At 42.1% G+C, this 13,315-nt stretch overlaps 2 protein-coding genes across 2 annotated transcripts; both read left to right on the top strand.

The window, feature by feature from the left end:
• The first annotated feature begins 1,512 nt into the window (after nt 1–1,512).
• cdx4 (caudal type homeobox 4) lies at nt 1,513–5,101 on the top strand. Its single transcript, XM_071457749.1, has 3 exons — nt 1,513–2,159; nt 3,490–3,635; nt 4,421–5,101. The coding sequence occupies exons 1-3, from the start codon at nt 1,724–1,726 to the stop codon at nt 4,652–4,654; spliced, it is 816 nt and encodes a 271-aa protein (XP_071313850.1). The 5' UTR covers nt 1,513–1,723; the 3' UTR covers nt 4,655–5,101.
• A 467-nt stretch (nt 5,102–5,568) lies between these two features.
• On the top strand, nt 5,569–12,158 carry chic1 (cysteine-rich hydrophobic domain 1). Its single transcript, XM_071457294.1, has 6 exons — nt 5,569–6,021; nt 8,036–8,090; nt 9,086–9,241; nt 9,636–9,692; nt 10,189–10,248; nt 10,696–12,158. The coding sequence occupies exons 1-6, from the start codon at nt 5,876–5,878 to the stop codon at nt 10,744–10,746; spliced, it is 525 nt and encodes a 174-aa protein (XP_071313395.1). The 5' UTR covers nt 5,569–5,875; the 3' UTR covers nt 10,747–12,158.
• The last annotated feature ends 1,157 nt before the right edge of the window (nt 12,159–13,315 follow it).

Raw genomic sequence — 13,315 nt, 5'->3', positions numbered from 1 at the left:
AACCATGTAAATCCTACAGAAGAGATTCAATGGGTCAGTTGTTCTCAGAAGGTCTGATCTGTGTCCTCATTAATTGTGCAGGAAATCTTAATGAACACATTCCTCTATTCATCACCCTGAGAATAAGCTGCTTTAAGACAAAACTACAGACATGTCGTGTTCTTTGAGAGGAAATAGATTTTATTTACATTAAGGGAGAAGTTTTAATTGTTCAATGTGTTAGTGACTGTGACAGCTCCACACTGCACCTCAGAGGAAAATCTCTGCCACTAAAAACGTGTCGTACTTGATACTTAACGGGATCTTCTATAAACAGAGGCAGCTGACTGACAGCCAGATACTGAACAGAACCCAGATCAGATAAGTGGCTGGCCGTGGACTGTCGGAGGTCACCTCCATCATTACACTGTCTCATAAATATTTTCTGGTCGATAAACAGAGCTTCAGAGACACACATCAGCGTTTATGACTGTGCACTGCACTTTAAGAGAAGCCGATTAGACAGCGCTGCTAAATGAGCCCTGGACACCTGCAGGAGAAGAAGAAGAGTCTGCTGCTCTGAATGGTGTCTCCTGTTTTCCAAATGTACTGATTCACAGCTCACATATTGCAGCTCAGTTAAACCTAAAAGTGAATTCTTGATTTAGATAAAGAGCATTGAGTAATAAAATATTCCTGAACATGTCTGACATTTTCAAATCCGTGCTCAGTGAGTTTGTTGTATCTGAACTGAATTAACAGATGTGACAGTGTATAAACTTTAAAGGTTCTGTCCCACTGTGTCCAAATGTGTTTTTAAAACTCAGATTTTATTTCCCTGAGCTCAGTGACACATGTTTGACATGAGAAATAAGCAGAAAAGAAAAAGAAAAAGAGGTTGAGTGTAAATTGCAGGAGACGGCGGTGACTGATGTGTCGCAGGCCGCTGTTTGTCACAGGGGGGGTTGTTGGAGTTTCCTTGTAACCGGAATTAGCTGTGAAGTGCGACCTTGAGGTGTGAACACGGAATACTAAAGGTCCGGCTTGCTTCCAGTAAAGTCTCTCATACTTTGCACCTCGTTTGCAAGTGAATATCTGAAATAAAACGGGATTCAGTGTGAAGCGTGGTGGGAAACAGCTGAGCTCCACAGCAGGTTTTTAAACATGGTGGATCTTCTGGATTCAGTTGGAAAAGACAAAACTATAGAGCTATACTCTCTTTCTGACGAGAAAGTGAATTTAACAGAACATATCTGCGCGTAATTACGCACGGATATGTTCTGTGCGTAATTACGCGCAGGCCTTTTTTTGGCCTAATGCATTCGTGCACGTGTTGCAGCTGATAGGCCGCCGCGGTAATTTATTCACGGAGAGGGGAGCTCGTGTTGGGGATAGGCCGACTGTCAGGTGATGACGCGCAGCCCGGGACAGGCGCGGGGGGACAGCTGGGCCGGCAGCACCGGTCACTCGCATTTGGATGCAAATCTCCAAGAGTTGAGGAGTCGGCTGACGTCAGACAGGCCTTAGTATACCTTTAGCATCTTGTCAACAGAGCCACATCATGTGAGACTGGAGACAGACTGGAACTACGGCGCATTTCACACTTGGGGAACCTCTCTGGACTATAAAAAGCAGGATTGTTTTTTTTTTAAAAACAGTTTCAGGGCAACAATGTCGCCTTAAAACAGGCCACATCATCCCCTCTGCTGATTTTACTATATCTGATTGTTTTCTTGTCCAAATCATGTATGTGGGATACCTACTGGATAAAGAAAGCGGCATGTATCACCAAGGGCCAGTGAGAAGATCAAGCATCAACCTGCCTCCACAGAACTTTGTTTCTACACCACAGTACCCCGACTTTACCGGATACCATCATGTGCCAAACATGGATACCCACGCGCAGTCCGCGGGGAGTTGGGGACCTTCATACGGCGCCCCACGAGAGGACTGGGGCGCATATAGTCTGGGACCCCCTAACACAATCCCTACACCCATGAATAACTCCTCTCCAGGACAGGTTCCTTACTGCTCCTCTGAGTACAGTCATATGCATCCTCCAGGATCCGCGGTGCTACAGCCGCCGCCGGAGAACGTTACTGTTGCACAACTCTCTCCTGACAGAGAAAGGCGCAATTCTTACCAGTGGATGAGTAAAACTGCGCAATCATCTTCTACAGGTGAGTTCATCCTCCTGAACACTGGGCAGAAATGATCTCATCGGATGGGCTGAAGCACTCGCCTCGGTGTTGCATGAAAAACCTCTCGGGTTTTGCGCGTCTCCGCAGGCCTGCTGCCAGCTTCTCTCCGAGTCCCCCCGAGTTTTACGCGTTTTAATTATTTTCTGGCATTTCCACGTCTCTTAAAATAAATTGCATGATCGAATTTGTTTAATTAAATACAAGAGCTGAGGATCAACAGACCAAACGTCATACGGATGAAATGTAGAAAATGGAAAGTACAGGAGAATGTGTTAGAAACGCTCTGGTGCTGTGACACTTTACCGGGCTGCAGATAAAACAAGGTTAAAATGAGAATGATAGTATTAATATACTATAATTGATCCAGTATATTTAAAACACACAATAATGATAATAATAATAACGAACTGGATCAGAGTAGCAGCAGAGAGAAGTCAAATGTGTGAATCTTTTCCATGTCTCATATTTGGATGGTTGTGCGCTGGAGGCCAGCAGCGCAGTCTGCTGTGCTCTCTCCTGCTGAAGGGAAGAAAGAGGTGTGAGGACCCGGCGCCAGGCCCAGTTGTGATGTTAATGTCATTATTCCTAGAGATGTGAGGTCGACTTCCCTGTCACATTGTTTGGTGTTTTGGGTGTTATCCGTCATATCCAGGCGGTGGCCTCTGCTTTCAACACCTCCTCACTTTGATATGCACCAACCTCTCTTCCTCTCCCAGAGTTATATTGCCGGAAAGAGTGGGCTTTTTCACAGCTAATGTCACAAACGTGGAGTTTTACATACTGTGGGTCTAACAGCGGCGAATCGAACATTATTTAATCATCTGTCCAATAATAAAACCGCCCTTCAGCCTAACACCGGCATTCAGTCATGAAAGCGAATTCAGCCTATAGGTGATATGAGGAATATGAGTGTCCGCCACTATTTCTTTTTATTTTGATCAGATTTTTCTCTGTCGAACATTTCTGTTCTAACATGAATCTCTCACAGGCCTGTAAAGTTGTAAAACGGGTCCAGCAGAGTTGGAGAACCCGCGTGCTGTCAGGAAGTGTTCCTACACGGACCGGAGCGCAGACACTTATCTCCTGTCTTTGTTTTTGACTTGTCAGTGGAGGATCTGAATTGTGGCTGTTTGAAATTCAGTGTTCTACAGTTTCCATCAAAGAAAGATCAAAAAGCTCAATTTGCGTATGTGCAGATGAAGCAGAGAGACGTGGATTTCAGCCGCAGCTGATGGAGACAGGCCGGCGGACGATCCTGAACACGAGCAGCATCTTCACGCTGTCTTCTGCTTTTCTCTCACCTTCACAGGTAAAACGAGAACGAAGGAGAAATACAGGGTAGTTTACACAGACCACCAGAGACTGGAGCTGGAGAAGGAGTTTCATTTCAACAGATACATCACCATCAGGAGGAAATCTGAACTGGCTGTCAACCTCGGTCTGTCGGAAAGACAGGTACGTCTGAGGAAAGACCTCTGCCATGATTTGGACATGTCAGACACGGAAGTATAACTCATAAAATTAGAGCTGAACAAAACTGCATCATCCAAATGTTGCGTTCGGTTCTGTCGGAGATCTTCACATTCATGAGACAGATCCAGCTTAAAGATAGAGCCAAACCCCTGAGAGTTATTATTTTTATCAATAAATTACTCTGTTTGATAATTAAATCCCCAAGAAGAAAATATTATACTGTTAATAATTTCCCTGATCGTTCAATTATATTTTCCTATTTTGTAAACACAGACTTTTATTTTTTATTTTCTATTATTTTGAAATCACCTCAAAAACAAAAACCAAACACAAAAACAAAATTATGCCAGATCTATATTTATTATTGTTCTATAATTCACGAGCTGCTACTAGACATTTCACTTTATTTGAATTATTAATTTTCTATTTCATTTGTATTTAATTTACAAAGGATCGCTTAGTTATTCATTTCAGTCTCTGCTGATCAGTGTGGTTTTATTTTAGTCCGGAACAGCGGATAAAACTCAGTAGCTCACACCAAAATAACAGAGATGTGTCTATTGTTGTTATTTCTTAATGATTTCCTATTTGAGCCTGACTCTATTCAGATGTAGTCTGTTATATGCATGGAGGTTAAACAAGCTAAAATGTTGTTTTATTTCTGAGGTCCAGTCCTGATGTATTTTAGCCTATTTCATTTGACCTTGTTTTAAAGGAGGTGGCGCACTCCTGATTTCTCTGGCTGAATTTTCTTTGTGGCCTTTCAGGTGAAGATCTGGTTTCAGAACCGCAGAGCCAAGGAGAGGAAACTGATCAAGAAGAAGTTGGGTCAGTCTGACGGCAGCGGGGGGTCAGTGCACAGCGACCCGGGTTCAGTCAGCCCTCTGCCGGTGCCCGGGTCCCTCAGTCCCACAGACATCCACGGCTCCCTGTACCCCCCCCAGGGAATGAACACCTTGCCATCTATCAGGAATATACAGCAAGTGACTGTGACCCAGTGAAACAGTGGCCCTCGGGACCACGGAACCTAACGGAGCACTCCCACAGGCTGACGGGACACTTGATGCAGCCCGAGCATCTGAACTCGTCCTGAGGCACAAAGCTCAGGACACACGTTTGATCCGGAGCCACGAAATGCTGGAGGCTCTTCAAATATTGCTTTTTATAGAATAGTTCTAATAACGTGGGGATTAAAAAAAAAACAAAAAATCGACGTGTTTCAAACTTAAAAGCTTTAAATTGTTTGTGAGTTAATAAGATATAAATATCATTTTGAAGTGTATGTGTTTGTGAATAAAATAAGAACTCAGGGACCTTTCAAAGGAGGTTTCAGCTGGATTGTATGGAGCTCATGTCACACTGTACAAAGTGCTCTGACCTGACTAATCGATCGTTTTTCAGCACAACTGTACCCGCTGTGGTGAAGCAGGGGGCGGCTGGTGCTGCGGCGGTGCAGCGGCCGTGGGGGGGGGGGGGGGGGGGGGGCAACTTTCATCCTGTAAATAAAATGCTTTTTTTGCAGAATATGCCTGTCATTTTTCCTCCTCTGTGATTTTTGGGTTCTCATGCAGGTTTGGGTTTGAAATGCTGCTGTGGCACAGGAGGTGCAGCTCCTCCAGACCTCCACCTCCCGCCTCTGTGTCAAACACCAACACATTCACTCAGCTGCATGTTCCTGATAATACAGGCCCTGAAAAATCTAAACACACCGAGCACACAGGTCTGTCGGCAGGGAGGATGAATAAAGACCGTTTCCAAAGATCATATAACAGGCCTGCTGATCAACTTCATTTAATCAGTTCTTTTAATAATAAGGAATAATTCAAAGGGAACTCTTTAATTAAATTGTTCGGAATCACATAGGTGAAAATAAGGAAAACAAACCGTTTATGCAGGTTTGTTAAAAACGAACAAAGAGCCAGAAAACTCAAACACATGGCCGGTGTGTCCCGTCCTGTTGGACGCAGCCAACAAACAGCCAGTGTGCAGTAGTTTGTATGGACGCTAAACACTGGGCGCATTAACATGTTCCACAGTGTCTGCAGACCTCTTGACTGCAGCAGGAGTCCTGACCTGCTGATCCCAGCCGCTGAGCTGGATCTGTCATCTGAAACGCTGTGTAAAAGGCGACTCCGTCTCTGTCCTGCTGGATCCAGCGGGTTGTAAACACACACACGCCCGCTCCGCGCTCCCGCGCCGTGCGCGGCCCCGTGGGAAACGTCATGAGCGTCTTACTACCCAACATGGCGGACTTTGATACCATTTATGAGTTAGAAGACGAAGAGGATGAGCACGTAGTGAGCGAAGAACACTTGCCCAGATACTGTCCGGAGCCCGTGGTCATGCGAGGGGCCGGGCACATTACCGTGTAAGCAGAGCCGTGTTTGTCCGACTGTCGCGGTGTTATCCTTAGCCTGTGTAGCTGGTGCTAGCCTGCGAGCTAACACAACAGCCGACGGTTAGCCGTGCGCTGTGACTCGGGGACAAACGGTTTGCCTCGGAAAGGGCCATCGCTACGATATAGACTAACAGTCCCATATCCCCATGGCAACCACAAACGTCGTAGTCTAGCAACCGATAAGCATTGGCGGGAGAGTTTATGTGTGATTGTACCGTAAGATACGAGTCTGTGGCTGTGTCGCTGTCACCGAACAGACCAGTGTCAGGCTGCCAGACATAATCAATCCGTGGTCACCAAGTACATTTACCCATGTGACGTACTCAAGTACACGTTTAAGGTACTTGTACTTCAGTTGTGTGCTGCCTTATACTTCTGTTCCTTATTATATTCGGGAAACGTCCTCCTCTCACATCTGTCTGACAGCTGTGTAGAGCTGAGGGGATTAGTCAGTCAGTCCATTGGCTGGAAATAATCACCAACTATTTTGATAATCGATCAATTGTTTCAGTCAATTTTCAAGCAGAAATATATAATTATATATTATACATGTAATTTCCCACAGCCCATAGAGATGTGTTCAGATTGCTCGTTTTATTATATAAAGATATCGAGTTTATAATCACATCTGACAAACCAAGGCACCAAACTCAGTGATCGGTGATCACAATAGCTGCCGATTGGTTTGTCCGTGGACTAATCGATTAAACGATTGGAGCATAAAGCTTAAAGCATGGCAGCCCTCCAATCTGACCTAATGTTTTAGTCTCTTCACCATGTCATTGACCTGACTAGATGCTGAGTCACAGCTTTCTTTGGATGCTAATAAGAAAAGGATATCAATTTAAAACACAATCACATTTGTTTCTGGTCACATGGGTATTATTATTATTATTATTATTATTATTGAACTTTGCCTGTCAAGTCATATGAACATGAACAACTTCCTAGTAAAGATAAATACAAGAAAACATATTATCATCAAGGGACATATTGTAAAGCTGCTTCACAAGCAACTAATGGCTAATTCATCGTTGCTAATGTGTCCAATGAGAACTGCAGAAAAAAACAAACTACACGCCTGTCTGTTTGTATCTGATTTCCAATTCTTTTTTTTTATTCTACATGGACATGACAACTTTTCAACTGCAGATGGTTCCTGTAGCTAATATGAAGGAGTAAACACACTAGTATATATACAAACTGTGCAAAACGTCCAGGCTCTAAAAGTGGTGAGGATGCTTTCGTGAATAATACCATGACCATTGCTTTGTGATGGATAAGAATCTAAACATTTAAAGTGCCTAAAACATTTGCACAGTACTGCAGATAAACTGAGGATGCAGCACATGTCAACTGTTTCTACTGTAATTGAATAGTTGATAATATTAATGCGAGGATAATATGGCCACTGATTTAATTTACTGGGTGTGATCACACAATATCCATGTGAATGTCACATGAAGTCTGCAGTGGCCAGTGGTCATCAGCGAAAACTGGCCACTGCAGTTAAATAAACACCAGTTGCTTATTGGAAGTTTAAGCTTATTGTCCTAGTTATAATTTGTTAGAATTTTTTTGTTTTGGATGTTTAACTCAAAGTGATTTTTGTTGATGATAATTAATTATTGTACTGGTTTGGTTGGTGTTGTGATGCGACTCCTGCATCTTTACTCTCTTTACATGAAGAACTACAATAGAAATAAGTCTTTACTGTGCCATTGTTTTGTAGTCGAGTGAGATTTAATGTCCCCCTTCTCATAATGTTAACTAAACTTAAAAAGAACTGTGCTGAATAATGAAATTGTGAATGAGCATGTTATATCTCATCATGTAATCAAACTATATATTCCTGCTCCGGCTGTAGATTGGTTTTGTTCTCATTATATTTATAGTAATGGCAGATTTTGTGCTTATATACGTTTTTATTCACATATCACATTTGATCTTTTTTTTGTTTTGTTTTGGTTGTTTTTCTTCTCAGGTTTGGACTCAGCAACAGATTTGACACAGAATTTCCCTCTGTTCTCACGGGAAAGGTACAGTTGCTTTTAAGTTTTCTTGCATTTCAGTCTTGCAGGCTGCTCTCTGTTCAACTCCAAGTGGGAAGAATTAAGCAATTAAAGCCACAGTGATTCTATTGTTCTTTTGGGTCTTTAACAGCTCCAACTTCCCCAAACCACCCTATTCAAACCTCTCCGGGTTGTTTTGATGTGATGGCGATGCATTTCAAGTAACGCACCACAGTGCATAGAAAAGAGCCTGAATGTGCTGCTGTCCAGCTCTGTAAATGAGTAAGCTGTCTATGGGGCTCAGTTGACGGGGACCCCAGTGTTTTGGAGGGTCCAACTCCAGGTGATAAAATAATGAAATGAAGACTCTGCCGTAGACAAGAAAGGAAAGCTTCCTGGGTCAGACGCAGAAACACAAAAAGGCTGCAGGGGTAAGAGCAGGCCGAGGGAAGTGTGGGGCAATAAAAAGTACCTTCAGTATTGTGACCCAGGGTGACGTGATGGATGAGGTCACAATTATGATGATTGAAGGGTGCAGATCAGGCCCTGCTGGGCTTTATTCTGAGGTCTTTGGCTGTTTGCAAAGAGACCTTTGCATCCTGTCATAAAAGATTACGACCCCTGTTTTATGGCGTACAGACTCAGCCAGGAATGAGCATCCATTCAAGTTGTTTGGCCGGCGCTGCCACAGGCACTGAGCTTATCTCTCCTTTGAGTCTGTCCTTGCCTTGAACAGTCTAGAGCTTGGTTAGCAAGTCAGAGCCATAGTATTTAGAGATGTCATCTCATCTCTGCACAACATCTGCAAATATCTACCTGTTGGTTCTCTAAAGCTCTTTGATCTTTGTGCACAGGTTTCTTTTGAGCAGTTAGAAATCTTTCATGTCAGCACCACCAAGAATTGTCTTACACCCTGTTGGTCTAAGCTATTTACTTAATACTATATATTTTCTGATAAAAAAAGACCCTCTAGGAATTGTTTATTGTGGTGCACAGATGAATCATTTCTCTTTTTTTTCTAGGTAGCACCAGAGGAATTCAAAACCAGCATCAGCAGGGTGAACGCTTGTTTGAAGAAGAACCTGCCTGTGAATGTGAAGTGGCTTCTCTGCGGCTGCCTGTGTTGTTGCTGTACAGTGGGCTGCAGTCTATGGCCTGTTATCTGCCTCAACAAGAGAGTAAGTCCCGGAACGCCTGTGACATAAGTTGGACATTGTAACTCTCCCTTACCTCAGCACTGATTACTCAGGGGCTGTTTTAGTAATTCAGCCAGTTTGGTCTAAGCGTAGAGGGTAATAACAACTCATGTTCAATTAGTGGCTCTGTGTAGAAATGACACATTGCACTGCACAGCTCCTCTCCTGCCCAGCTCAAGGGTGTGTCATTTAAAGGTGGTGTTACCACTCAGAATTACTGACAACAAAGTGGAAATTACTAGCTGGTAAATTGGGAGTTCAGTCCATAAATCCTAACACTGTGGCTGTTTACTGTTATGTGTTAAAGTGTAAAATTGAGTAATAAGTTTTCTTCTGCTTCCATTTATGTTCATGCATTTGTTTTCTGTTCCAACAGACAAGAAGGTCTATTCAGAAGTTGTTAGAGTGGGAAAATAACCGATTATACCACAAGGTAAGGAAGACAACAAATTGCACATTAGCACCTGTGTGAAAGTGCTTAATTGTCTGTGTCAGTGTAAGTTGAGTATTATCATGATGGATAATGACCATTAATCTGCTTTGAAAACTCTTAAGCTGCAGCACAAGTCCCTCAGAGCTGTTTGGCTCACATTTGGTACACGGGGTCTGAGAGGACTCTGAGGTCAGCACTAAAATGCCGTGTTAATTTTGTTTTGTCTCGCAGCAACAAATTACAGGTAGTAGCTGTGCAAAGGCATAAAGGAAGCTCTTCAGGGTGTCTGGCCACCGTTTGACCCCAGTGAGACCAGACAGTCATACTCCCAAATTCCCCTGACACTGAAGGGGAGATTTCAGACAGATTTTCCTTTGTGTGTGTCTGTGTGTGTGCGTGTGTGTGTGTGTCTGTGTGTGTGTGTGTGTGTGTGTGTGTGTGTGTGTGTGTGTGAGATGTTCATTCATTGTGTCTATGTCTTTTCTTCTCTCACCAGCTGGGTCTGCACTGGAAACTCAGTAAAAGAAAATGTGAAAGCAGTAATATGATGGAATATGTGAGTAACCTGTCACAACAGTTATAAATTACTGTTATTATTGCATAACTTCAGTGAAGAGCTGCAACTGGTGATTATTGTCATTACTGATTAATCTGCACATTATTGTTTTGTCTATAAAAAAAAATAATATGCACAAAGTGTCAAAGTGATGTTATTATATTCAATTTTCTATCATCAAATTCAACCAAATCAAATTCATTATATTTGCACAATTAAGTTATTAGGTCCAATAATGAATGAATGAATGAATGAATGAGTGGATCTCCAGAGGAAATGTCGCTGTAAATCAACACCTGCTTGTTTCCTGCTTGAATTCCTGTCGCTGCCTGATAAACAGAATGAAAGTTTATTAATTTTGTGTTCAGCTCTAGTTAACACAGCTCTGTTTAAACATCTGGCAGCGGCCCTGAAGATAATTAGTTTTGTCTTTTTGTCTCTCTGTAGGTGATTCTTATAGAATTCTTACCCAAATATCCTATACTGCGACCGGACTGAGGAGGCTGTTAACAGACTGGACGTGTGGCCCTTGAATCTTATCCTTAGTGCCTTGTATATACAGTATGTTGAAACAAGGGTCTGCACCGGCGTCTATCGTGGCGACCTGTACATCTCCCAGTACCTTGTACATTAGAATTTGCAACACTGTCACTTTGCTTTAGAGCAGATTTTGCACATTTTCCCGACAGAACTAGACATGTCCCCTCTGTTGCACTCTGATGTGTTTTTGTTACATGTGACAAACAAGTGAAACTCTCAAAAAGTGCATTTACTCCAAAGAACCATCAGCCTGTATCCCATCTATTATATCAGTAATCCCTTGCAAAGAATGTGATGCCTCCTCCCTCCTTAACTGTCCTTGCCTTATGTATGACTTTTTAAATAACTCTACATGTAACAGGAGGAGGAAGGCATTTGGGTAATTCAACAAGTCTGTAGATTCAGATGCTGTTTGTTGGGTTTCCTCTCTTTGGATCCAGTTCTTTGCAAGTAGATGGGATGGTTGAAATTGCCTAACGTACAGTGTACGTCATCACCCTGTGTTTCTTCTTTACATGTAACCCTCTGTACATGGGAACTAGCTAGTAAAAGAACTTGACCTGTAAATACCATGTTAGTATAAGCTGTACAGTGGTATACCATTGTTTACATAACGTTACTTAGCTCTTTAGTTTTTTTGCCAATATATTGCTGTACCATAGTTTTGATTAATGAAAGATGTCTATGTACCTTTCTAGTTTAAATGGACCTGTTTACCTTGTAAGCCATATAGTTATGAACATGATGCCAGAGTTAGATCTGATTATTGCACTTGGGCGCAAAAGAAAGTCAGGATTTCAGATTATAACACATCCTGAGTATTCATCGGAGAACAGCTGCTGTGCTTGTTGCCGTGTGGGTTTTGCCAATGAAGATGACATTCAATGACACGTCATCTGTTAAAGCTGGAGATGGTCGCGGCTCCGGCTTTAATCTCGGACGTGCGGTTGGAAGATAATGCTTTGAATTCTGCACTTCCATTCATTTTTATTTTTTTTTCAATTTGTCCCAACAATGCATTGATTTTTCTAGTTTTGTACTCGTCTGTGTGCTGTGTTTGGTCCTCCTAATGTGTCAGGGAGCACATGCATCAACAGTACATGGTGTATTGAGCAGATGGTTCCTTTGTTTCAGTCATTCTGTCCAGTGTTAATATTATTTTCCTGAATCTTAGAGAATTGCTGTATTGCGTTGTATTAGAGTGCCTCTGCAGTAGTTGGTGAAACAGAGAAGTGCAGGTTGAAATTTGTTCTCTTGTACAAAGGAGATTTTCAATCCTCCTCCCAGTATTGTCCCTGTTACAATTCTTGTAAATGTTTGTCATGATGACTTGATCCCTATGGAGAGAGAAAATAAATTGTCAATTTTGATTTTTCTTTGCAGCTGCCTCCTTTTTCATTTGAAATGTTTCTGTTATTTACTGTCACTCAATGAGTGATGTGTCATCTTAGTTAAAACACATCATTATGACCCTCTGCTAATGCACTTTGCCCACAGCCTGCTGCTCTACTGCCAGAAATGTGACTATTTGTCATGTTTAACAAGGTGTTGAATCGTTAAATTTAACAAGACAGCCTGCAATTAGTCGACACATTTGTAAAACTCCTGTGACCAAAACCTGCTGTTTTCTAACGTTGTGGATCAGTGGTCAGAGAGTAGAAAATACGGGATCATGTTTCTACTGTATCAACCCCCGAACACTGAGGTGGTGAGCTGCACCGGGGCTGGTTTTATGGTCCTTTGTGTTTTTTGTTTTCACATCCACAGTCTGTCCCTGTTTTTACTGCCGTAATCTTCACTCCACCACTGTTCCAACAGTTTCAACTCAAGTTACTGCCGCTCTAGTTTTAGTTTATTTATTAAAAGTAGTGTAGTTTAAAAAAGTAGTGTAGTGTAGTGTAAAACTGTTTAATCACAAGGTTTCATCAAGTCATTTATTCTTTTAACATTTCTACTCTGAGAGTTGACTTGAAATGTTTGGTTAATTGACCTTTGACATCCCAAAGCATTAACTGTAATTTCACTTTTGAAAAGTGTGAGTTGTGACATGCAGATTGATTTAAATTAACTTACATAAAACATATAAAGTGCATTTATCAGCTTCACTTTGTGGATGGTTGCTAATCACAGTGGTGGAAAGCTCGTTTACCCTGTATTGTAAGAACTGAACTTAAGTAACAATTTAAGAACAATTCTTGTGCTTTATTCTTCCTCTCCACTAACTTCCACAGGGGAAAATGGCCCTTTTTACTCCAGTACAATTATCTAACAACTATAGTGAGTAGTCACTTTGGTTTTTAGCAGCACAGGTGTTTTCCCTCATGTGGCTGATTAGACCTGCTCAGGTTGGAGCTGTGTGACGCTCTGCTGGGATTCACAACCAAAGTCACCGACAACAAAGTTGTAACTTGTCCTTTGTGGCTTCAAAGCTGAACACCATTCTGCACAATGTGGACTTGTACTTTTTTTGCAGGTGAAACTTTTACTCAAGTAGAATTTTGAATGCAGGACTTTAACTTACACCAGA

This window comes from Trachinotus anak, unplaced genomic scaffold, assembly GCF_046630095.1.
Source record: "Trachinotus anak isolate AG129_WGS33_773 ecotype Australia unplaced genomic scaffold, CSIRO_AGI_Tana_v1 ptg000021l, whole genome shotgun sequence".
NCBI classification, from domain to species: Eukaryota; Metazoa; Chordata; class Actinopteri; order Carangiformes; family Carangidae; genus Trachinotus; species Trachinotus anak.
Note: the sequence above shows the minus strand (reverse complement) of the source record. Positions and strands in the feature narration are given on the sequence as shown.

Excerpts from the sequence above, each read along its gene's own strand:
- cdx4 (XM_071457749.1), top strand. The coding sequence starts at position 1,724 with ATGTATGTGGGATACCTACTGGATAAAGAAAGCGGCATGTATCACCAA. Across the intron at positions 2,160-3,489 it reads TGCGCAATCATCTTCTACAG|GTAAAACGAGAACGAAGGAG; the intron begins GTGAGTTCATCC and ends TCACCTTCACAG. Across the intron at positions 3,636-4,420 it reads TCGGTCTGTCGGAAAGACAG|GTGAAGATCTGGTTTCAGAA; the intron begins GTACGTCTGAGG and ends GTGGCCTTTCAG.
- chic1 (XM_071457294.1), top strand. The coding sequence starts at position 5,876 with ATGAGCGTCTTACTACCCAACATGGCGGACTTTGATACCATTTATGAG. Across the intron at positions 9,242-9,635 it reads TTATCTGCCTCAACAAGAGA|ACAAGAAGGTCTATTCAGAA; the intron begins GTAAGTCCCGGA and ends CTGTTCCAACAG. Across the intron at positions 10,249-10,695 it reads GCAGTAATATGATGGAATAT|GTGATTCTTATAGAATTCTT; the intron begins GTGAGTAACCTG and ends GTCTCTCTGTAG.